Genomic DNA, 24,306 nt, shown 5'->3' on the forward strand with positions numbered 1-24,306 from the left:
CTAGCAGACTAGGGACCAAAGAGGAACTGACCTAACAGAAGAGAAAGGTGAACCAAAAACCACATGTAGCTGTTTGCATGTGTGAGACAAAATGTTCATGTAAGATCCAGCAATGAAGTCTAAAAATGAGGTACAACATTTCTGTGTACTATAAACACTCTTTAATGCTCAAATCAGCCAGCAAATACTGAGTGGACTTATCATAGAATTTACTTCTTGTAAGTAACAGTTGAAGACATGGAATTGGAACCTATGTGTCACTTCCTGTGTCTACCACATCATAGACCCCCAGTAAGCACTAATAAAATAGTATTTGCCAGTTGGGGTGAAATTTATACTATAATCCATTGTTAATAAACAATTACTTTTTTCTAGTCAGGATGATTTTAATAAATTTTAAATATCTATTTTTAGATAAAAGTTTACTAAAAGTGAATAATTATCCCCAATAGACAATAAAAGCAAAAGTTATTTTGCAAGCTAATTAGCAATAGTGATTGATAAACACTATTCTCCATTTGACATATTGAGGCATTTTGTTTATGTCTCAAAAGGCTTTATAGAGATGGTTACAGTTGACAGCTGTTGTACCACTAATAAGATTAGAGTAAAGAAATTAGTTGTGTCAACTTTAATCTGCTATTTAACACTGCAAACCACCTGGGGTCTTCTCCAGAGGCAACATGTTTAATTGTGAATTTAAAATTATATAGCCAGATCTTACTTAACGTATCTACAGACTTACTCATCATAGTCGTCTTGTTATTAACAAATTCATGTTAACAGGGAAAATAATGCTCTAGCACTAGAGTTTAAAATTAATGAACTAATTTGATGCTCACCCTACTTTTTTTAACTGTATTATTGTAATCTTTGAAACATAACACTTTCTCAGTCAGAGGCTAATTTGAGGAAATACAGAAAGTCTAATTAGGTTGATATTTAAAATATGTATGATTTCCTTTCTAAAGTTAGAATTCTCTATGGAATAATTAAATTGCCTATTCTATTTGTACCAAATTCACCAATTAAGTAAAAACCCTTGAAATAACACATCTAGTTGAAGATTTCATACTCCTTACTCTGAAGCAACATTATCATTAGGAAAATAGTTTAATTTTAACATTAATTTTGTTGTTATTAAAATGTTATATTTTATGATATGAAATGCAGGGAAATAATCATTTGTGATTGTTATATTGACTTGAGGCAAACTCATGTTTAGGATGCATATAATTTATATCCCCACAGTGAAGATCCATTGTCAGGAAGTATTATTAACACCCCTTAAAGACCCCTCTCTGGAGCTGGTTTGCTATTGCAGCATAGTGGTTCTCCCCATTATCCCCACCCACTCTAAGTGTTCTGGCCTCACAAAGAATGAGCCATGAGACAGAGAAGGCAGTGTAGGTAGTGTAGGTTTACACTAGTCATCACAGTGCCACTAGGAGAAATTTTCCCCCTTCATCCACAACTCATACTCTGATCCAAATATCCATCCCATTGTCTTCTGCAACAACAACAAAAAACCACTCTCAGATTGTGTTACAAGTCTAACTTCTCTGTGGTCACGGAAATGTCAAAACTGAATAATCTCTTTAAAGAGATTTTAACTCTTTCTCTACATTTTAAAATTTTCTGTCCCCAGGTTTTTTGCTGAGAGGACATTTTCTTATTATCTGTTCCCAAGTTTCTTGCTGAGAGGATATTTTCTTATTAACCAAGACTTATTCGTCTGTTTGCACTAATTTAATATCCTCTAGTTTTATCACTGAAACAATAATATTAAAAATATTTCCATATATGCAAGTCCACATGTAGGACTTCTTACAAATACATTTTTTCATGTCAAATACTATTTTTCTCTATTTCTGTTTAATATATTTTATTCTGATTAGTACCGTACATTTAAAATATGTTTGGTACAAGAGACCCAATGAGCATAACTAAAATGAGACTGCATTGGAAAAATTTTCACCCTTGCCACAATAAATAAATTTATAAGCATAATTAAATAGCAATTTTTTTCTGTTTGTAAGGACTCCATGTTGTTTTATAATTTAAAATTCATTGTTTTAATAGTATGTATTTACTAGTAATTCTACTTTCTGTAGAGATGAACTAGGACATATGCCTGATATTATCATTTGTGCTTGTAAATGAGATCTTGTTTTGCTCGTTTTAAAATTTTGAAGATCATAAGCCTTCCACATGTTTTCTAAGCTGAGAAGTGTGATTTCTTTACTTCTTTGGGGAAAGGAAGATAGTATTATATTCATTAATTCCATCAGTCAGGGTATATTTTTATGTTGCTGCTGTAGATACATCACAGAATAAAACAGTTAATAAATGTGCAAAAGATTTGAATAGACACTTCACCAGATGAGATACAAAGATGCCAGGTAAGCACATGAAGAGATTCTCAACATCATTAGGAAATACACACTAAAACTGCGCTGAGGTACTTCAACATGTCAATTAGAATTGTTTAAAAAACAAAACAAGCCAGGCACAGTGGCTAACACCTGTAATCCCAGCACTTTGGGAGGCCAAGACAGGCAGGTAACTTGAGACCAAGAGTTCAAGACCAGCCTGGCCAACATAGTGAAACCCCGTCTCTACTAAAAATACAAAAATTAGCCAGGCGTGGTGGCAAATGCCTGTAATCCTACCTACTCAGGTGGCTGAGGCACGAGAATCGCTTGAACCTAGGAGGCAGGGGTTGCAGTGAGTTGAGGTCACACCACTGCACTCCAGCCTGAGCAACCAAACGAGATTGTCTCAAAAAAAGAACAGTAATACCAAGTGCTGGAGAGCATACACAAGAGAAGTTGGAACTACATATACAACTTGTGGGAATGCAAAGTGATACAGCCACTTTGGAAACAGTATGTAACTATCTCAAAAATATAAACATATACTCAGTGTATGATCCAGCAATCCCACGCCTGGGTAGTTAAACCTCAAAGGAATAAAACTACATGTTCTCACATATATTTTTTATGTATGTATTTATATCATTTATAAATATAAATGAATGTTTATGGATGTTTTATGCATTATCACCCAAAACTGGAAAAGATCCAAATATTTTTCAACTGGTGAATGAATAAACAAACTGTGGTACATCTATGCAGTGACATACTATTCAGAAATAAATGTAACAGCAATCTTGAGAATGAAAAACAAAGCTGGAGTCATAACAGTTCCTGATTTCAAAATATATAAAGCTAGAGTAATTGAAACAGTATTGTACTGGCATAAAGATAGGCATGTAGAGCAATGGAACAGAACAGAGAGTCCATAAATCTGTGTATATATAGTCAACTGATCTTTTTTTTTTTTTTTTAGCTAGAAATTATTCTTTATTAATTAAATCACCAGAAATTTTCAGCACAAGATTTAACATCTTAATGACCACCAAAGCCTGAGCTCTAGGGCCCTGTCTGCCTCTTCCAGTCCTTAATGGGTTTTAAAGGGAGAGAGACATCATTAACAGACCAAGTCAGAGGGAGTCAGCTGATCTTTGGTAAGATTGTCAAGAATACACAACACAGAAAGGATCATCTTCAACAAATGGTGTTGAGAAAACTGGATATTTACATGCAAAAGAATGAAATTAGACCCTTATACCATAACAAAAGAATCAACTGAAATTGGATTGAAGACTCAAACATAAGACCTGAAATTCTAAAATGAATGAAAGAAGACTTAGGGGAAAATCCTTATAATATTGATCTTGACAATGAATTCATGGATATTATAGCAAACACAAACCACAAAAGCAAAAACAAACAAATGGGAACACATTAAACTAAAAAGTTTTGGCACATCAAAGGAAACAATCGATAGAATGAAAAGGCAGTCTACGGAATGGGAAAATATTTGCAAACCATATCAGAGAAGGGGTTAAGTTCAAAATATGTAAGAAATTCTTACAACTCAGTAACAAAAATATTAGCTTAATTAAAAAATGAACAAATGATTTAGATATTTCTCCAAAGAAGACATACAAATGGCCAACAGGTATATGAAAAGATGCTAAATGTCTCTAACTGTCAGAGGAATGCAATTCAAAACCACAGTGAAATAGCACCGCACACCCATTAGGATGGTCATTAACAAAACACAGGTGTTGACAAAAATTTGGAGAAATTGGAACCCTTGTACACTCTTGGTTGGAATCCAAAATGGTACAGCCACTATAGAAAACAGTATGGAGATTCCTCAGAAAAACTAAAAATAGAACTACTGTATGACCCAGCATTTCCACTTCTGGGTATTTATCCAAAAAAATGAAAATCACAATCTCAAAGAGATACTACCACTTCTGTATTTATTACAGCACTGTTTACAGTTGTGAGGAGGGGGAAACAACCTGAATGTCCACTGACACTGAGATGAGTAGACAAAAAAAATGTATACACATACAATGCAATATTACTTAGCCTTAAGAGAGAAGGAAATCCTGTAACACGTGACATAATGGTTGAACCACGAAGACATTATGTTGAGTGAAAAAAGCCAGTCACACAAGGACAAATACTCCATGATTTTGTTTATATGAGGTATCTAAAATATTTAAATGCACAGAAGCAGAGAGCAGGACTATGGTTGCCAGGAGCAGGGGAGAGGGGAAAATAGGGAGTTGCTAATCAACAGGCATAAAGTTTCCGTAATGAAAGATGAATAAATGCTAGAGATGTATTTTACAATACTGTGCCTAAAGTTAACAATATTGTATTATACACTTAAAAATATGCTGTGGGTAGATCTCATGTTAAGTGTTTTTACCACAATAAAATAAATGTAAAATTTTAAAAAGAGGGACAGACTACTGATGCATGCAACAACATAGATGAATCTCAAATGTGTTGTGCTAAGTGAAAAAAGCCAGACTTAATGGCTGCATGTGGCACGATTCCATGTATTTCACATTCTAAAAAAGGCAAAACTACAGGAATAGAAAACAAGAGTTGGGAGAGGAGTTGACTAGAAAGAAGACAGCAAGGGGAATTTAGGGAGGTGATTGATCTACTATATCTTTATTGTGGTGGTTTCACAACGGAATGCATTTGTTCAAACTCTTTAAGAAAAGGGTGAATGTTAATTGTGTATAATTTGTACTTAGATTTTTAAAATTACATAGCAAAAGAGCAAAAATAGTATTAGGTTGGTGCAAAAGTAATTGCGGTTTTTACTGTTACTTTTGCACGAACCTCATGCATGATTTATAAGGGAAAGAAAATTAATGTAATATCAGATTTTTTAATAGCAATGCTTTATCTTACAAGAAAATTTAGTAACATTTTTAATACACTCTCAAAATGTATGTGCCAAAAACTTCATATCCAACAAAACTGACCCTTTCCTATAAAAGGCAAGATGGCTGGGCGCAGTGGCTCACACCTGTAATCCTAGCACTCTGAGAGGCCGAGGCGGGTGGATCACCTGAGTTCAGGAGTTCGAGACCAGCCTGGCCAACATGGCAAAACCCCATCTCTACTAAAAATATCAAAAGTATCTGGGTGTGGTCATGTGCGCCTGTAGTCTCAGCTACTTGAGGGGCTGAGGCAGGAGAATCACTTGAACCCGGGGAGTGGAGGTTGCAGTGAACTGAGATCCCACCACTTCACTCCAGCCTGGGCAAAAGAGCAAGACTCTGTTTCAAAAAAAAAAAAAAAAGGGAAAAATTTACTGTTATCAGGATGCAACATTCAAGAATTGAGGGAATATTGGTCCCACAAGCCCTTCCTAAGAAACTTGCTAGAGAACAAGCTTCAGACAAGCAATGACTACAGATACATTGACATAAGTACTTTAGTAAGCATAAAGTATGTCGTTATTTATAGTTCTAAAACTGAAGAAAATTGAAGGAGAGAGTATAGTATGAAATGGCATGTCCTGACCATGTAACTAGTACAATGACAAAAAAATTAGTGGAGACTGAGTATGACATATGCCAAAACATTTCCAACTGTTTTCAGTATTCATTATTGGTAGCAGTACTATTAATATTGTCATTATGAAACTTATGTATTGTAATATAGCATAAAGCAAATTATAGATATTCTATATAATTGTAGGTATTCAATTTTTATCATCCTGTGTGCCCTTGAGCACCAGGATCTCCATGTGAAAGAAAAGAGAGAGAGCTGTTATATAAAAGATATTAAAGAAAAAATCCCTTAGTCTAGAGTTTGAATTTGAAATATTATTACAAATTCAGAAGGTATTTTATCTTGGGGGTGGGAGAGTGGGAATGGGGAGAGGTTCCTAGATCTGTTCATTCTAAAGGTCTAGAAACAGTGACCACCCCAGTAGTATTGAGAATCCGTAGTGCCAGGTTATAGGTTTGAAGTATCATTTCCCATCAAATTAAATCAGTGGCTGCTTCCAAATATGCAGCAGAAAATGACTCTCAAACCTTGTTATCCCAACCAGAGCAAAGTTCTCAAAGATTAATAGAGTTAAGTCAAAGGATGAAGATACCAAGGGCCTAAGACGAACAAATTGATCTCTGATATGAATAAGAATTACAGGAGATTCAAGGCGGGCGAATCACAAGGTCAGGAGATTGAGACCATCCTGGCCAACATGGTGAAATCCTGTCTCTACTAAAAATACAAAAGATTAGCCCGGCATGGTGGCAGGCGCCTGTGGTCCCTGCTACTCGGGAGGCTGAGGCAGGAGAATGGCATGAACCCAGGAGGCGGAGCTTGCAGTGAGCCTAGACCTTGCCACTACACTCCAACCAGGGTGACAAAGCGAGACTCTGTCTCAAAAAAAAAAAAAAAAAAAAAGAACTGCAGGAAATTAAAACCTATCAAATAAATCTAAATCCTAGATTTTTTTTTTAATGAACAGACTTTATTAGTTTTAGATTTACAGAAAAATTGGGCAGAAATTGAGTTCCCATGTATATCCTCTTCCCATCCTGTCCTCAGTTTTACCTATTCTTGAAATCTTGCTTTGGTGTGGTATATTTTTACAGTTGATGAACCAATATTGATATGTTGTTACTAACTGAAGTCCATAGTTTACGTTAGGGTTCACTCTTTGCCTTTTCTAGTTCTGTGGGGTTGACAAATGCATAATGTTGTGTATCTACCATTTTAGTATCATGCAGAACAGTTTTACTACCCCAAAACTTCATTGTGCTCAATATATTTGTTCCTCCCCACCCACCCAACCCCTGGAAGCCACTGATTGTTTTTTAAACTTTTAAGTTCAGGTATACATGTGTGGGTTTATTACATATGTAAACTTGTGTCATGGGGGTTTGTAGTACAAATTATTTCATCACCCAGGTGTTAAGCCTAGTACCCATTAGTTTTTTTTCCTGATCCTATCCTTCCTCCCAACCTCCACACTCCAGTAGGCCCCAGTGTGTGTTGTTCCCCTCTACGTGTCAATGTGTTCTCATTATTTAGCTGCCACTTACAAGTGAGAATATGTGGTATTTGATTTTCTGTTCCTATGTTAGTTTGTTAAGGTAATGGCCTCCACCTATATCCATATCCCTGCAAAGGACATGATCTCGTTCTTTTTTATGGCTGCATAGTATTCCATGGTGTATATGCACCAAATTTTCTTTATTCAGTCAATCGTTGGTATTTAGGTCGATTGCATGTCTTTGTTATTGTGACTAGTGCTGCAGTGAACATATGCATGCATGTGTCTTTGTAATAGACCAATTTATATTCCTTTGGGTATAGATCCAGTAGTGGAACTGCTGGGTTGAATGTTATTTCTGTCTTTAGGTCTTTGAGGAATTGCCACACTATCTTTCGCAATGGCTGAACTAATTTACACTCCCACCAACAGTGTATAGGCATTCCACTTTCTCCACAACCTCACCAGCCTCTGTTATTTCTTGACTTTTTAATCATAGCCATTCTGACTGGTGGGTATCTCCTTGTGATTTTATTTGATCAGTGATGAGGAGCTTTCTTTCATATGCTTGTTGGCCGCATGTATGTCATCTTTAGAAAAGTGTTATGTCCTTTCCCTACTTTTTAATGGGAGTGTTTGTTTTTTTTATTGTAAATTTGTTTAAGTTCCTTATAGATGGATGTTAGACCTTTTCGGATACATAGTTTGCAAAAATTTTCTACCATTCTGTAGGTTATCTGCTTACTCTGTTGAGTTTCTTTTGCTGCGCAGAAGCTCTTTAGTTTACTTAGATCCCATTTGTCAATTTTTGCTTTTGTTGCCATTGCTTTTGGCATCTTTGTCATGAAATCTTTCCCCATGCCTACGTCCTGAATGGTATTGCCTAGGTTGTCTTCAGGGTTTTTTATACTTTTCGGTTTTTAGGCGGGTGTGTGTGTGTTTGTTTGTTTGTTTGAGACAGAGTCTCGCTCTGTTGCCCAGGCTGGAGTGCAGTGGCGTGATCTCGGCTCGCTGCAAGCTCTGCCTCCTGGGTTCATGCCATTCTCCTGCCTCAGCCTCCCAAGTAGCTGGGACTATAGGCGCTCATCACCACGCCCGGCTAATTTTTTGTATTTTTGGTAGAGAAGGGATTTCATCATTTTAGCCAGGATGGCCTCACTCTCCTGACCTCGACATCCGCCCACCTTGGCCTCCCAAAGTCCTGGGATTACAGTTGTGAGCCACCGCGCCCAGCCAATAGTTTTCGGTTTTACATTTAAGTCTTTGATCCATCTTGAGTTAATTTTTGTATATGGTGTAAGGAAGGGGCCCAGTTTCAGTCTTCTGCATATGGCTAGCCAGTTATCCCAGCACCATTTATTGAATACGGAATCTTTTCCTCATGGCTTGTTTTTTTCAGGTGTGTCGAAGATTAGATGGTTGTAGGCATGCAGTCTTATTTCTGGACTTTCTATTCTGTACCATTGATCTATGTGTCTGTTTTTGTACCAGCACCATGCTGTTTTGGTTACTGTGGCCCTGTAGTATAGTTTGAAGTTGAGTAGAGTGATGCCTCCAACTTTGTTCCCTTTGCTTAGGATTGCCTGGGCTACTCAGACTCTTTTTTTTGTTTCCATGGGAATTTTAAAATTGTTTTTTATGGTGCTATGAAGAATGCCAATGGTAATTTAATGGGAATAGCATTGAATCTATAAATTGCTTTGGGCAGTATGGCCATTTTAAACATGAGCATGGAATATTTCTCCATTTGTTCCTGTCATCTCTGGTTTCCTTAAGCAGTGTTTTGTAGTTCTCCTTGTAGAGATCTTTTACCTCCCAAATTAGCTGTATTCTTAGGTATTTTATCCTTTTTGTGGCAGTTGTGAATGGGAGTATGTTCCTGATTTGGCTCTCAGCTTGACTGATGTTGGTGATATTTGCACATTGATTTTTGTATCCTGAGACTTCGCTGAAGTTATCAGCTCAAAAAGTTTTTGGACTAAGACTGTGGGGTTTTCTAGATGTAGGATCATGTCATCTGCAAACAGAAATAGTTGTACTTCCACTCTTCGTATTTGAATGCCCTTTACTTCTCTCTCTTGCCTGATTGCCCTGGCCAGGACTTCCAATTCTGTGTTGAATAGGAGTGGTGAGAGAGGGCATCCTTGTCTTGTGCCAGTTTTCAAGGGGAATGGTCCCAGCTTTTGCCCATTCACTATGATGGCTGTGGGTTTGTCATAGATGGCTCTTATTATTTTGGGGTATGTTTCTTAAATACATAGTTTATTGAGAGTTTTTAACATGAATGGATGTTAAATTTTATCAAAAGCCTTTTCTGCAGCTATTGAGATTATGGTAGTTTTTGTCTTTAGTTCTGTTTATGTGATGAATCACATTTATTGATATACTTATGTTGAACCAACCTTGCATCCTGGGGATGAAGCCTACTTGATTGTGGCGGATAAGCTTTTCGATGTGCTGCTGGATTCGGTTTGCCAGTATTTTGTTGAGGATTTTTGTATCAATGTTTATCAAGAACATTGGCCTGAAGTTTTCTTTCTTTCTTGTATCTCTGGAAGATTTTGGTATCAGGATGATGCTGGCCTCATAGAATGAGTTAAGGAGGAGTCTCTCCTCCTCGACTTTTTGGAATAGTTTCAATAGGAATAGTACCAGCTCTTCTTCGTACATCTGGTAGAATTCAGCTGTGCATCCATGTGGTCCTGGGCTTTTTTTAGTTGGTAGGCTACTTACTACTGCCTCAGTTTCAGAGCTTGTTATTGGTCTATTCAAGGATTCCATTTTTTCCTGGTTCAGTTTTGAGAGGGTGTATGTATCCAGGAATTTTTTCATGTCTTCTAGATTTTCTAGTTTATGTAAATAGATGTGTTCATAATATTCTCTACTGGTTGTATTTCTATGGGGTCAGCCACAGATCCTTTTACTGTCTATATAGTTTTGCCATTTCCAGAATATCACACAGTTGAAGTTACACAACATGTACCCTTTTTAGACTGACTTCATTCACTTAGCAATATGCATTTAAGGTTCCCTCATGTCTGTCTGTGGCTTGATAGCTCAATTCTTTTTATTGCTGAATAATAATCCATTGTATGAATGTGTATCGATTGTTTATCTATTTACCTACTGAAGGACAGCTTAGTTGCTTCTAAGTTTTGGCAATCATTAATAAAACTGTGAACACTCATGCAGTTTTTTTGTGTAGATACAAGTTTTTAAGTCATTGGAGTAAATGTGTAGGAATGTGATTCTGGATCATATGATGGCTATGTTTAGCTTTATAAAAAACTACCAAACTGTCTTGCAGTGTGACTTTGTCGTTTTGCATTCCCACCGGTAATGAATGTGAGCTCCTGTTCCTCCACATACTCACCCGCATTTCTGATGTCGAGTACTTTGGATTTTAGCCATCCTAATAGGTGTGTAATGGCATCTTGTTTTAGTTTGTAATCCTTCAATGACATTAACATTGAACATCTTTTTCTATGATTATTTACAGTCTGTATACTGTGTCTTTGATGATATATCTATTAGCTCTTTCGCCCACTTTTTAACTAGATTTTTTGTCTTCATATTAAGTTGTAAGAGTTCTTTGAATATTCTGGATACAATTCCTTTACCAGGTATGTGTTTTCCATGTATTTTCTCCTAGTTTGTGGCTTATCTTTTTGTTCTCTTAACAGTGCTTTTCACAGAGCAGTGTTTTTTACTGTAATGAATTCCAGCTTATCAATTTGTTCTTTCATGGAGTATGTTTTTGATATTGTATATGAAAACTCATTACCAAACTCAGGATCATTTTGAGTTTCTCCTTTGTATTCTCCAGAATTTTTATGGTTTTATGATTTACATTTAGATATATAATCCATCTTGAATTAATTTTTGTGAAAAATATAAAATCATCTAGTTTTTTTTTTTTTTTAATGTGAGTGTCCAGTTGTTCCAGCACCATTTTTTGAAATGACTGTTCTTTGTTTGGTTGCCTTTGTTCCTTTATCAAAGGTCAGTTGACTGTATTTGCTTCTAATTCTGGTCTCCCTTATTCTGTTCCGTTGATCTGTTTGTCAAATTTTTTCACGAATACCACATTCTCTTGATTAGTGTAACTTTATCATAAGACTAGTAGCCACGTAGAGTCAGTCTTCCAACTTTATCCTTCTCATTTAATATGATGTTGGCTATTTTGGATCTTTTGCCTCTCCATATAAACTTTAAAATCAGTTTATCAGTATCAATGGATAACTAGCTTTGATTTTGATTGAGACTGCATTGACCAAGTCAGGAAGAACTGATATCTTAACATTATTGAGTCTTCCTACCCATGAATATGGAATATCTTTCCACTTATTTAGATCTTTAATTTCTTCCATCAGAGTTTTATAGTTTTCCCTCATCTAGAATAGTGAGGGTATATACATATTTGTTAGATTTATACTTGAATATTTCTCTTTTTTTTTGGTGCTAATTTAAATGATACCATGTTTTTAATTGCAGATTCCAGTTTGTCATTGCTAATATGTAGAATAGCAGTTGACTTTTATCAAGGTGTGACCTACAACTTTGCTTTAATTGCTTATTCATTCCAGGAGGCTTTTTGTCAAATCTTTGGAACTTTCTACATAGACCATCATATCATCTTCAAACAAGTAAAGTTTTACTTCTTCCTTCCCAATCTGTGTATCTTTTATTTCCTTTTCTTACTGTACATAGGAGTGGTGACAGAGGACATACTTAACCTTGTCCCCAGTCTTGGGGGGGAAAGATCTGATTTTTCATCATTAAATATGACGTTAGCTATAGTTTCTTATAGATGCTCTTTAATAATTCATGAGTTTTTAGTGATATTTAAAATAAAACTAAAAACTAACTTGTCACTTTCTAAGCATGACAGGGAACCCAGTATGTTGATAACTGAAAAAATAAAAGGAAAATCTCAAACATTTATGTGGAACTGTACCACTAGGCAATCAAATATATGAAGGGAATTTCTCCTTATAAATTATTTCATCTAACAAATTGAAACAAAATAATAGAATTTGAATATCACAGTTTTGTACCCCTTGAAGAATGAACCCTTGATGAATTCATGACTCTAGGTATTGATCATCAGTGACTGCTAACCTGAAAAAAAAGAGTGACATTCAGATATTATGTGCCTCCTGATTAAAGAGCTCCACCACCTATAGTCTTGCCAAAAGAAGTCAAACCTGAGTCTGATCAAGCCTCCGGATCCAACTTCCAATTATCTGGAAATGCTGAAGAAAAAGAAACATTGAACTTCACCATGTATATGCAGGCAGCAAAATTGTAAGGAAAATAGAGGAATGGGGGGAACTTCACAGATTAAAAGAGATGTAAAAGACATATCCAGACATATTTTTAAAAGACTTTGTTAAAAGTACGTAAGACTAACCATGGATGCACAGTGCTGGAGATATACACTTAGGTGATAAAAGCATAATAAAATGCAAGGAAGTGATCACTGTAAATGTCAGAATTGCAGCTACTTTGCAGGGAAGGAGAAGCTATAATCGGAATGAGAAAAAGTATGTCTGGGGATTCTTAGTAGCAAAATTCTGGACCTGAGTGGTGATTTCAAGGATGTTCTCCTTATAACAATTAACTAAGCTATACTTTTGTGTTATTTTCTGTATCTGTGTTTTATTTCATTAAAAATGTTTTTTAACAACAACAAAAAAAGATTATATATGTATATATGCAGCATATATGAGGTCAGGACAGGTATCTAATTTTTTTCATTGTTGCCTGTTACACTTAGCATAGCGCCTAGACATAAATAGGTGCCCAATTAACAGTAGTTAAATGAACAGTCATAAAATCCCATCGTAATTCAGCTTTTACACAGAATCAGTAGATTATGTCTTCTCTCAAAACCGCTTACAGTGAAAAGCTTAATACAATAGCTTTTGTAAGTTTTAATCTTGCCTTCCAGCATATTTATAAAGCAATTTAGCCACAATCTAATCTTCAAAGTTCTAAAATAATTTTCCTTCTTTATAAATACACTTCAAAACTTTTAGATACTTCACAGTTCTCTCTGTTGGGTCCAAATTTTATTCTCGATAACTACAAAAATGAGAATAAACCAGACGGGCTGAGAATAAGTATTCATGATCAAATGAGCATTAAAAAGTAGAATAGTGGGCCGGACGCGGTGGCTCATGCCTGTAATCCCAGCACTTTGGGAGGCCGAGGCAGGTGGATCACGAGGTCAGGAGATCTAGACCGTCCTGGCTAACATGGTGAAACCCCGTCTCTACTAAAAATACAAAAAAGCCAGGCGTAGTGGCGGGCACCTATAGTCCCAGCTACTTGGGAGGCTGAGGCAGGAGAATGGCGTGAACTCGGGAGGCGGAGCTTGTAGTGAGCCGAGATCGCACCACTGCACGCCAGCCTGGGTGACAGAGCGAGACTGCGTCTCAAAGAAAAAAAAAAACATAGTGGAGAATGTGGTTAATTAATGTATTAAGATATTCCACAGTTGCACATTCTTGTATGTTTGAAACAATGAAGACAGTTATCCCTTCATTAGACATCTGTGTGCTCAGCCAGACTCTGTGCTGCACAGTATGAGGGCTCCCGACAGAATGAATGAGACAAGGATCTTGCCTAGAAGCAACTTAGGCTGGTTATGTAACAGAATATAATTTTCAGTGGTTTGACCCAAGTCTCAGTTTCAGCCTCTAGAATTGGCATGTGCTTTTAGGTGGGCCACTCCTGGAGGGCCAGGCCTAGATTACACATCTCATTCTGTGAACGGGGCACTGACTTAGGTCCGCTTAAGGCCTTAGACTTCTAAGCACAGTTAGATCTCCCTGGTTTCACACAATTGTTTTTAATAATATCTAAAGAAACTAATTTGGAGCTTTATAAAGACAAAGCATAATTTGAGAATGACTAAAGGCATATAAACTGTATGCTATTTATTAAATCCGTAGTGCAAACCAAAGATATTCAGTAAATTACATATGCATTTGGGCTCTGGTGTTAACATTTGTCTCTCCCTTTCCTAAGGAATTGGAAAACTCCAGGTCTGGGTGTTGTGGTTCGACCTAGAGAGTTCTCATCAAACTAATACTATATCCACTGCTAATCATCTTCTTTGTTTTGCAAGGATCTGTCCTTTTACATTTATCCGCATCAGGCCAATTCCGTTTTTACTTGAGGGCAAAACAATAATTGATAAAAACACCAAGTTTCTCTTTGCAGCCATATTTATGTGATCATAGTACTTGCTATCCCTACTTGGCACAGAATTTTACTGTGCCAGAACTTAAAGCCATTCTCTCTCCCCCATGTAGATTTTGTGAAATTGTTGTTTAAAAATGGTTGCTCTCTTGACACAGGTGTATGACAATGGATTTTGGTGAACAGTGGTTTTCTTTCTTTCTTTTTTTTTTTCAAGTCTTAACCACTGCAAACTGCACAAGGATGTAAACTATGTACTTTCTAAGTTATATTATAAAACCTTCCTACATGGCAATCACCTGGAGCTTTTCCGTTTAACTATTTTATAATGTCTTAGGTGTGTGCTACACTTGTATTCTATTACTGTCCTTTTTCTATATGTCCTGCACTTATTGTCAAAAGACCCAATTTTATGATGCTTTTCCTATCCTCTGGTTTTTTTTTTTTTTTTTTTTTTCCAGAGGAAACATTTTCAGTGAAAAGACTTACACAAAAATTCACTCACATATTCATGATTTTTTGGAGCAGAAAGCCTTTATCTCAAACCCCCCAACCACAGTGTACTTTTGACAGGATGGACAATAAGATTTTAATGTCTTCTCAAAAGATACTTTGAAAATCTGGTGCTTTCTGTTTGATGTTAAAAAGTGCTTCTGGTCATTTGAGTTTAAAATTACAGGGAAAGCTGCTTGGGTAGACCACCCAGGCTGGGTTCAAAGGAGTGATCTTTCTAAGACAGGTACTCCTCAAATAGAGGTTGTCTTTCAAACAAGTTTTACTGAAAGGACAAGTATTTCCTGACCCTGAGTTTTTCAGTTCCCTCCTCCTTTATTCTCCTCATCAGAAAGTGGTTTCTTTGTGAAAGTTTCTCGGGAGAGTTTTGTGAGCATAAGATTATGTAGATATACTTTCCACACTTCACCAATAAATGACTTTTCTGTATAATGTAAAGCACAGAGGGCATTAGGACATTAGTCCCATACCATGTGTTGTTTGTTTATGCCTCATGATCACCCACAAAAGATTTGAAACAAGTAGTAGGAATTCCATTGAATAAAACAAACAAAAAAAAATTAAAAATAAAGTTTATATAAATATAGTTCATACCCAAAGGGAAAAAATAGGATAAACTGTACAGTTGTAATGTTCCACATGTTATTCTTAATACCTCAAAATATTTTTAAAGCCTTTAGAGATCTGCAATTTTATATATTAACTCTACCATAAAGCTACAATACACAAACAATGTGAAATAGACACGAAGATAGATAGTTATCGATTAGAGTCTGATAAAGATGGCATTTCAAACCAGTGGAGAAAGGAGGGTTTATTTAATACCTCTTCATGGGAAAAATAAATTTAGGCTCCTGTCTCACACAACACACCAAAATAAATTCTAAATGAATCAGCAGTGAATTAGAAAACCATAAAATTACCATACACAGTGATAATTCAAGGAAAATAAATACAAATGAATAATTTAGAAGGTGATACAAATGAATAATTACCTCATCTCATAGTGAGAGTGAGAAATAATTTTGAAAGCACAAAAGGAAAAGCAGGAAAAAACCACAAAAATTGTTAGACTACATAGAATTATTTAGTCTCAGTATATTTTTAAAAACTTTAAAATAGCATAAGCAAAATGGAAGACAAAAGTTAAGCTGGAAAAAATATTAACAATATGTATTAACCATTTGTCATATTTATAATGAGATAATCTTAATAAATTATTTTTAAAAGATAAAAACCTCCTCCCCAAATTTTAAAATAGCAAACTAGAACAGTTAACAAAAAGATAATGATAAATAGCAACTTTATTTTAAAGAAAAATAATAAAGTAAATGTCTTTTTCCCTTATCCCCAAATCAAGTTTATATTGTGAATTCAAAGGCAAAGTTCATAAAAGCACCAGAAGTAAATTTAAAAGAATATTTTTATAATATTCAAGTAGAATGGCCTTTCTGACAGAAATCTCAGATGTCCTAACGGAAAAGTTTGGCAGATTGTATCAAATAAAAATGTAAAAATTACTTATGACAAAAAAAACTAAAAAACAAAATTGATAGCAATAAACTGGAAAAGTTATTTTTAAAATATGACCAAAAGGGTTAACATCTATATTATCAGTAAAGAGCCTTATAAATAAATAAGGAAAACACACCCCAATAGAAAATGGGGAGAAGGCACACCATGATAATGCAAGAAAATGTAATAGACACGGCAAATAAACACTGGGAAAAATCTCTAATCATACTGATAATAAAATAAAAGTAACCTTTAAAATACCAGTTTTATTTAGCTGTAAAATTGGTAAATATTTGTTTTAATGATATTGTTTAACGTTGGTAAAAGCATGGAAAAAATCTTTTTCTGGGGGTATAAAGTGATTAAAATTTTTTTCTGGGGGGCAGTTTAAATTTGATAATATCTATCAAAAGGCTTCATTTTCATATTCTTTGACTCAAATTATCGTTATTGGAAATTTGTCCTAGGTAAGCAGGCACAGTGGTACAGAATGATTTGTTCAGCAGCTGTTGTAAACAAGGGTTGTGCTGTTAACCTGCACAGCATCTCAGCCATTGTCCTATATTTACAGAATTCCCAAGCATGTAAGATGGCTCTCCTGCTATAGAACCTGAGAGTGCCAAGTATTTGCTTCCCAGTCTTTACTGTGTCTAAGATACAGGAATGTGACCAAGGTTTTACAATCCACCATACTCACACTAGACTTTCACTCTGAAGGCAATGAAGTAAAGAAGCAAAGACATCTCAAACTGTATTCTTTGGAGAGTTTGAGGCAGCTATATCTAGTGTTCAAAGTCACAATGTTAGTTCAGTCTGTCTCATATGGTGCCCAGTGGTTTTTTTTTTTCAGCAGACCAGTTTGGTGTTGTGTTCTTTGGATATTAGTTGTGGAAGTATAACTTCAACACCTAAGTTTTCCCGATTCTTTTATATACACAAGTAGCCTGTCCATTGATTTCCTTTCTATTTAAATCAACCTGAGCTTCCCCCAACCAACACCATGGCTTAAAACTAAGAATTCTAACTGTATTAAAACAACTTTATTTGTAACATTGAAAATTTGACAGAATAGTAAGAGATTAATTGAAGTAAATTTTTATATCCACAGGATGAGACACTATTTAGCTTTTAAAGACCGTGCTATATTTCTCAGTTTAAGTATTTTAATCCAAGAAGGAACTTATTATAAGACATTAAGTACTGAGAAAATTCTTGGAAGGCTAGGTGTGTTGGTTAATACCTATAATCCCAACACTTTGGGAGGCCTAGGTGGAAGGAAGGATCACTTGAGGCCAGGAGGTCAAGACCAGCCTGGGCAACATAGTGAGACCCTGTCTCTACAAAAAAAAAAAAAAAAAACAGGAAAAATTAGCTGGGTGTCGTGGTGTGCACCTGTAGACCCAGCTACTCTGGAGGCTGAGGTGGGAACATCACTTGAGCCTAGGAGTTTGAGGCTGCAGTGAGCTATGATCGTGCCACTGCACTCCAGCCTAGGTGACAGAACAACACCCTGTCCAAAAAAAAAAAAAAAGAGAGAGAGAGAAAGAAAATTGTTGTCAGACTTCTAGATTGACTCCTAAAACAATACCAAACAAATTCACAAGGGTGCTGCTCCTTCTGAGGCCAACACAAGTTAGGGAGGAAATGTGTGGCTAATGCCACACAAACAACTATCTCTTACACCCAAGAAACCACAGAAGGTGTACCCGAAGCTACAGATGAGAAATTAGTACAACTTATCCCACTGATTTTTGATGCCCAGGAAGCTGGAAAATGGACCCCAGAATGCTGCTGCAGGAAAGCCTCATATTCCAAACTTTGCTAATAACAGCCAAGAGCCACAGGAAGATATCTTTGACTCACATTCAACCTCCAAATCTTGTAGCATACTGTTTGTGTAGGGGAGAATAAAAGGCTTTCATATGCACAGATTGTCTCTGGAAGGATATGTAAACCAGTAACCATGATGATTTCTAAGATGAGGCTGGGAGACATGAGTAAGAGGGAGAAGCTTTTCATAGTACACTCTTTTTATTTTGGCTTAATTGTACTGTGGTCATCATCACCTATTCAAAAAGTTAGCAAATTAAATTTTACTTGCATCTTAGCTCAGTAGTTTTCACTGTATCTCAAGGGAACACACCCCCAGGCCTCCAAGGAAGCTTTCAAGGGTCTTTGAAAGGGGAGAGCAGGGTAGGTCCCTAGGTCCCCAGCTTCTGCTTCAGCCAGAGCAACTCTTGATTTTATCTGTTCTTTGGTTCAAGCTTCTGAGTAAGATTTTGTTTGAAGAAAGCATTTCCCTGCTCTTCTGAAAAATTAAAAGCTGCAGGGCGTGGTGGCTTACGCCTGTAATCCCAGCACTTTGGGAGGTCAAGGCAGGTTGATCACCTGAGGTCAGGAGTTCAAGACCAGCCTGGCCAACATGGCAATAAAAACAAAAATTAGCTGGATGTGGTGGCATATGCCTGTACCCAGTTACTCAGGAGATTGAGGCAGGTGAATCGTTTGAACCCAAGGGGCAGATGTTGCAGTGAGCCGGGATCACGCCACTGCACTCCAGCCTGGGCAACAGAGCAAGACTCTGCCTTAAAAAAAAATTAAAAGCTAGTGTTATAGACGAATATTAAATGTCATGGAGAACTGTTCATTATTACATATTAATTAAGAAGTGGGAAAATGGGATAAAATATAAATGTAAATTTATAAGAATAAATAAATTCTTTTAAATTTAAGAAAATAAATTTTCTTAAAATGTATTAAGAAAGACTAGAAGTACAAATACCAAATTTTCTCTTGATAGTATTTTACTATTTCTTTGTGGTTCTCTTTCCCAAATTCATGACAATTATTTTTAAAACTATTTTTATCAGCATAAATACACATTATTTTTAAATTAAATGGAAAAATACTCTTGAAAATTTAGACATGTTATCAAATAAATGAAGTGGTGCTGGTTGACGTCTGTGAAGAATTTGCTAGATAGAACCTCCAACTGATATGTCATAAATGTGTTAGATGTGGGTCAAGGTTTTTTTTTTTCATTACTCAGGGAAATTCGGTGAGGCTGGAAACAGGTGAATCTCCTCCTGGCTTGCATCAACTTAGTCCTTTCAGCATTTATGTCAGCATACCATGAAAAAAATTTGGGAAGCACTGTGCTTTACTAACCTGGAAATAAGCATCTGTAGCATGCTCTAATTTGATTCTATATATTAACATATTATTTATACCTTATTCATTAAGAATAAGATTAATAACCCAAATAATAGACTAATAGCCCTGAAAATGGCTACCATTTATTAAGTACTTAATCATGTACTAGGTACTGTCCTAAGTACTTTACATCTGTTATCTCAGTTAATTCCCACGGCAGCCATACAAAGTTTAGATATTCCAGTTTTATAGGTGAAAAAATGGATGCTATTATGTGAAATTAGTAACTAACTTGCTAAAATCTTGAATGGTAGAAGTAGGATTCTAACTAGTATCTTACTCCAGTGTCTGTAGTCTTAACCAGTATATTCTACTGTCCCCTTTTTTCAGGAACCTATCCATTATGTGAAGCAGTATACAGCTGTATCAGACAGATGATCACAAGTATAACAAGGGCTCTCTTCACCATCTCTCTCCCACTAGAGCATCAGCTCCATAAGGACAGAGAACTTGCCTGTCTTATCCACCTAGCACGATACCTGGAACATCATAGGAAGTTAGATATTTGTTGAATGAATGAGTAACTCTGGCTGCACATCAAAATTGCCCATAAAGGTTTTGAAACATTCAGATGTCAGGAGCCTACCCCATCTCCCAACTAGTATCACCAAGGGAAGAATTCAGGCAAGCATATATTTTTAAAGATTTACAGGTACCAGGCATGGTGGCTCATGCCTGTAATCTCAACACTTGGGAGGCTGAGGTGGGTGGATCACATGAGGCCAGGAATTCAAGACCAGCCTGGCCAACAAGAGGAAACCTGTCTCTACTAAAAATATAAAATTTGATGGGTGTGGTGGCACACGCCTGTAATCCCAGCTCCTTGGGAGGCTGAGATGTGAGAATAGCTTGAACCCAGGAGTCAGAGGTTGCAGTGAGCCAAGATTGTTCTACCTCACTCCAGCCTGGGTGACAGAGAGAGAACCTGCCTCAAAAACTAATAAAAATAAAATAAAATAAAACTACAGGTGATCCTAATGCCTAGTCAAGATACAGAACCCCTGTCCTAGAGCAGTGGTTCTCTAACTTGAATATGCAGCGGAATTACCTGCGGAACTTGTTAAAATCCCCAGAGCTTCCATTTACTAGGTCTGGGGTAGAGCTTGAGAATTTGTATTTATTCAAGTTCCCAATACTGCTGTTCTGTGAATCACATGTTTAAGAACTGTCCTAGAGACTGGGTTGTAGGGAACTAAGTCAATACATTTTTACCTAGAACTTAAGCAGGAGATTTATTTAGTCAGACAGACCAAAATAAACATTGGTCACTCAAGCAATGCAGATTTTAGTCACAGTATTCAAAACATCCAGGAATCTGTCGTGCCCATTGAGCTTGTTGCTCTAAAAGTTTCTTTGAACACTTACATATTATTTTTTTTTCCAAGCAAAACTATATCCAGCTTTATTAAAGTTACTTTCCATAAACAATCAGGGTATTTCAGGCAGGACATGGGCAGATAATCATTAACAGTGTACAACAACTTTCAAACTCCCTTCTTCAATGGACTACCAAAATCAAAAAGCCACTATAAAACCCCATAAGATCTTCATCTGATGCTCTGAACAGAAGGTTAGAGTGAGGGTTGACATTTCACATTTAGCAGGTTGTTTAACAGCTTTTCATGAACTGACCCTGACTTCCAGGAAATGAAATAAAAATGGCAGAATTTATCTGAAAATATGAAAATCCACAGTGTAGAAGTGGAAACTCTGCTCTTTTGGGGTGCTCCATCTCAGTGGCACCACTGTAAAGTCTAATTGCCTGACACACTGGTAACCAATTACTGGAGGATCAGGGCCCAACAGAGTTTGAGTTTAAGGGAGTTAAGTCTGTGTTGAAGATGACGAGGGAGAAGAGGACATAACAACCAATTTGTATTTTCACACCACAAGGGATTTGTGCCAAGGTGGCTACATGTCTGAGAGTCATGGAATCCCTCCTCCTGGGAGTCAAGAGGAAGTCTCTCAAAATGGGAAGGGAAAGGTGTTTTCCCCACATCAATCCAGCATCAGAGACGTTCTATTAGTAACCTATGACCCTTTCCCACAATACAACAGTAAAGTGTTCTGTGTGCTAACAACATAGCTTTAAAAAAGTAAAACAAGGCCGGGCATGGTGGCTCACTTTAAGAGGCTGAGGCAGGTGGATCACCTGAGGTTAGGAGCTTGAGACCAGCCTGGCCAACATGGTGAAACCCCGTCTCTACTAAAAATACAAAAATTAGCTGGGCATGGTGACAGGTGCCTGTAATTCCAGCTACTGGGGAAGCTGAGGCAGGAGTAAAAAAAGTTAAACAAATTTTGCATTTTTATAAAACTTGATAAAAATAGTATTTCAAACTATACAGTCACCAAAAATGCACATGCTTCACTTGGCATCTCCAGCACCTTCAGCTTCCTCTGCCTGGTCTGTTTTGGCATCTCCATTTTCTGCAAGGTTATTCCCCTCCCTGCCAGTGTCAGCATTTTCTTTTTTCCCTTTGGGTACCTCCTCTCTCTCCTTTGCGGGGTCCTTTTTAGGGTTGGGCTCTGGCTTTGGAGGAGCAGGTTAAGCAAACAACCTTGCGGATCTTCTCTGGCTTGTTCTTCACCTTGACTCTGTCTCCTTTAGCATCCCCTTCAGCTTTTTCTTGGGCATGGCAGTGACGTGGCAGGACATAGGCCATGGATGCAGGAATGCAGCAGCAGGCAGACTTTGGTTGGGCTAGGGTTGTTCTTGCCCCTTCTTCACATTGCTCAGGCTCTGGGTGCTTTATAGTTTTTTCCAGCATATTTTTAACCTCCTAGAGAAAAACATTTCTTTGATCAGTTTGACCTTAAACTGTTTGGGCCCACACAGGCCAGTTTTTACGCTCTGGGAAAGATGTCCTCAGCTGCTCAGTCACTCATCCATGTTCCGCCTCCAAGCAGTGTGGTGTCCACTCCCTAGAACTCTGGGGCCTTATCTTACACAGAGAGCCTCTGGTTTTTCCTTATGGGTGCTCTCTTCTTCCATGATCTTCCTTGTCCTGGACCAGGAGATCTGGCAACACAAACTTTGATAGAGCCCTTTTCCTTTTCTTTTTTTTTGGGTATTATTTGAAGAACCAAAGTTCCTGTATGACATCTAGTCTTAAAGAGTATTCAGAAACTGTCATAGACTAGTAAATATGTTTCCATTATCTGCAGCTGCAGCTAATAGAAATTAGTAAGAGTTATGAGGTACCAATGAACACTGGGCTTTGGGTGAAAATTATAAGCTTTTATATCTAGCTGATGGGCCTTGTACCTAATAGTATTTGGCTTGGTTTTTTAGAGTGATTTCCATCTCATGCCTGTTGCTTTTGTACCATTCATTTTATGTATTTTTAATTGTTTAAAGAAGAGCTGCTCGGGTTTTATAAGTGGTGTTTTTCTCCTTCTTTTAGGTCTCTCTGCAATGCAGTCAATGTTTACAACCTCACCTGCAATAACTGTTCAGAAAACTGCACTGATGTTCTGTTTAGTAACAAGATTACCTTCTTAATGGACCTCCTGATACACCAGTTGACGGTATGTAATATTATTGCTTTGAGTTAGAAGCAGTTGACGTTTGAGAAATAGTCCCTGTGGAGAAAACTAAAGGAATTCAACTTATTTACTCCCCAGATGGGGGGAAAAAAAAAGAAGAAAGTGAAGATGACTGTGAGAATAGAGACTGGCAGACAAACTTAATAATTTGAAATTTTTACATTGAATTCTTTTAATTTCCAATATTTAATGGATAATAGACTTATAACACTTGCTAAGGTTACAGATTTACATAGTTAGACTGGGTCTTTGGAATCAGTTGGATGCAAAGCCAAACCTCTAAAGCCACAGGAATGAGTACTGTAGAAAGGAAGAATGTTAGGAAAGCCTCAAAACCTCTCTTGCCAGGTTAAGTTAAAAGGGTCAGTTTAAGAGGACTTTTTGATGGATATTTAGATTATTTTAGAAAAGAAAACTCCTCTGTTAGAAAGGGGAAAACTTGTTATATTGTTGAAATGGGAACAAGCAGCCAATTGTCACCTTAAATTTTACTTCAGTTCACAGATGTTGAAAGAGGTAAGCTCAATATAACAGCCAAAGGTTTAAGTATGTCAACTGGAGTCGCCAGGAGTTTCCTGGTGAAGTTTCTAAGCCCCTGAGGTATCAGCACAAAATAGTTCTCAAGCTGCAAGTTTATAACAGAAGAGACTTATTTTTCAGAACCGATTTACTTTTACTCAGCACACAGCTCTAATAACTCTTCCTTAAACTACAAGCTTTTGCCTCTTATCTGGTTCATTCCTATGCATTTTGCAGTCCTTAACCAAGGCTTAATGTTGCCTTCTTCATGAAATCTTCCCCAGCCTGACTCTTCCCCCAAATTCAGGTTAAGTATACTTCTTATGTAATCTTAGGTATTACATCTCTGATAGAATTGATCACATCGAACTGTATCTAACTATTTTCTTGTCA

At 36.7% G+C, this 24,306-nt stretch overlaps 1 protein-coding gene across 8 annotated transcripts in view; it reads left to right on the forward strand.

Moving 5' to 3' along the window:
- Positions 1-24,306, forward strand: part of SCAPER (S-phase cyclin A associated protein in the ER) — a 589,310-nt gene that overhangs the window by 445,731 nt on the left and 119,273 nt on the right. For all 8 annotated transcript variants that reach the window (XM_033189309.1, XM_033189313.1, XM_033189315.1 and 5 more), the window contains exon 25: positions 23,253-23,376. In XM_033189309.1, the coding sequence (XP_033045200.1) occupies positions 23,253-23,376 (124 nt within the window). The remainder of the gene's footprint in view (positions 1-23,252; positions 23,377-24,306) is intronic.

Source organism: Trachypithecus francoisi, unplaced genomic scaffold (genome assembly GCF_009764315.1).
Source record: "Trachypithecus francoisi isolate TF-2019V2 unplaced genomic scaffold, Tfra_2.0 Lachesis_group3, whole genome shotgun sequence".
Taxonomy (NCBI): domain Eukaryota; kingdom Metazoa; phylum Chordata; class Mammalia; order Primates; family Cercopithecidae; genus Trachypithecus; species Trachypithecus francoisi.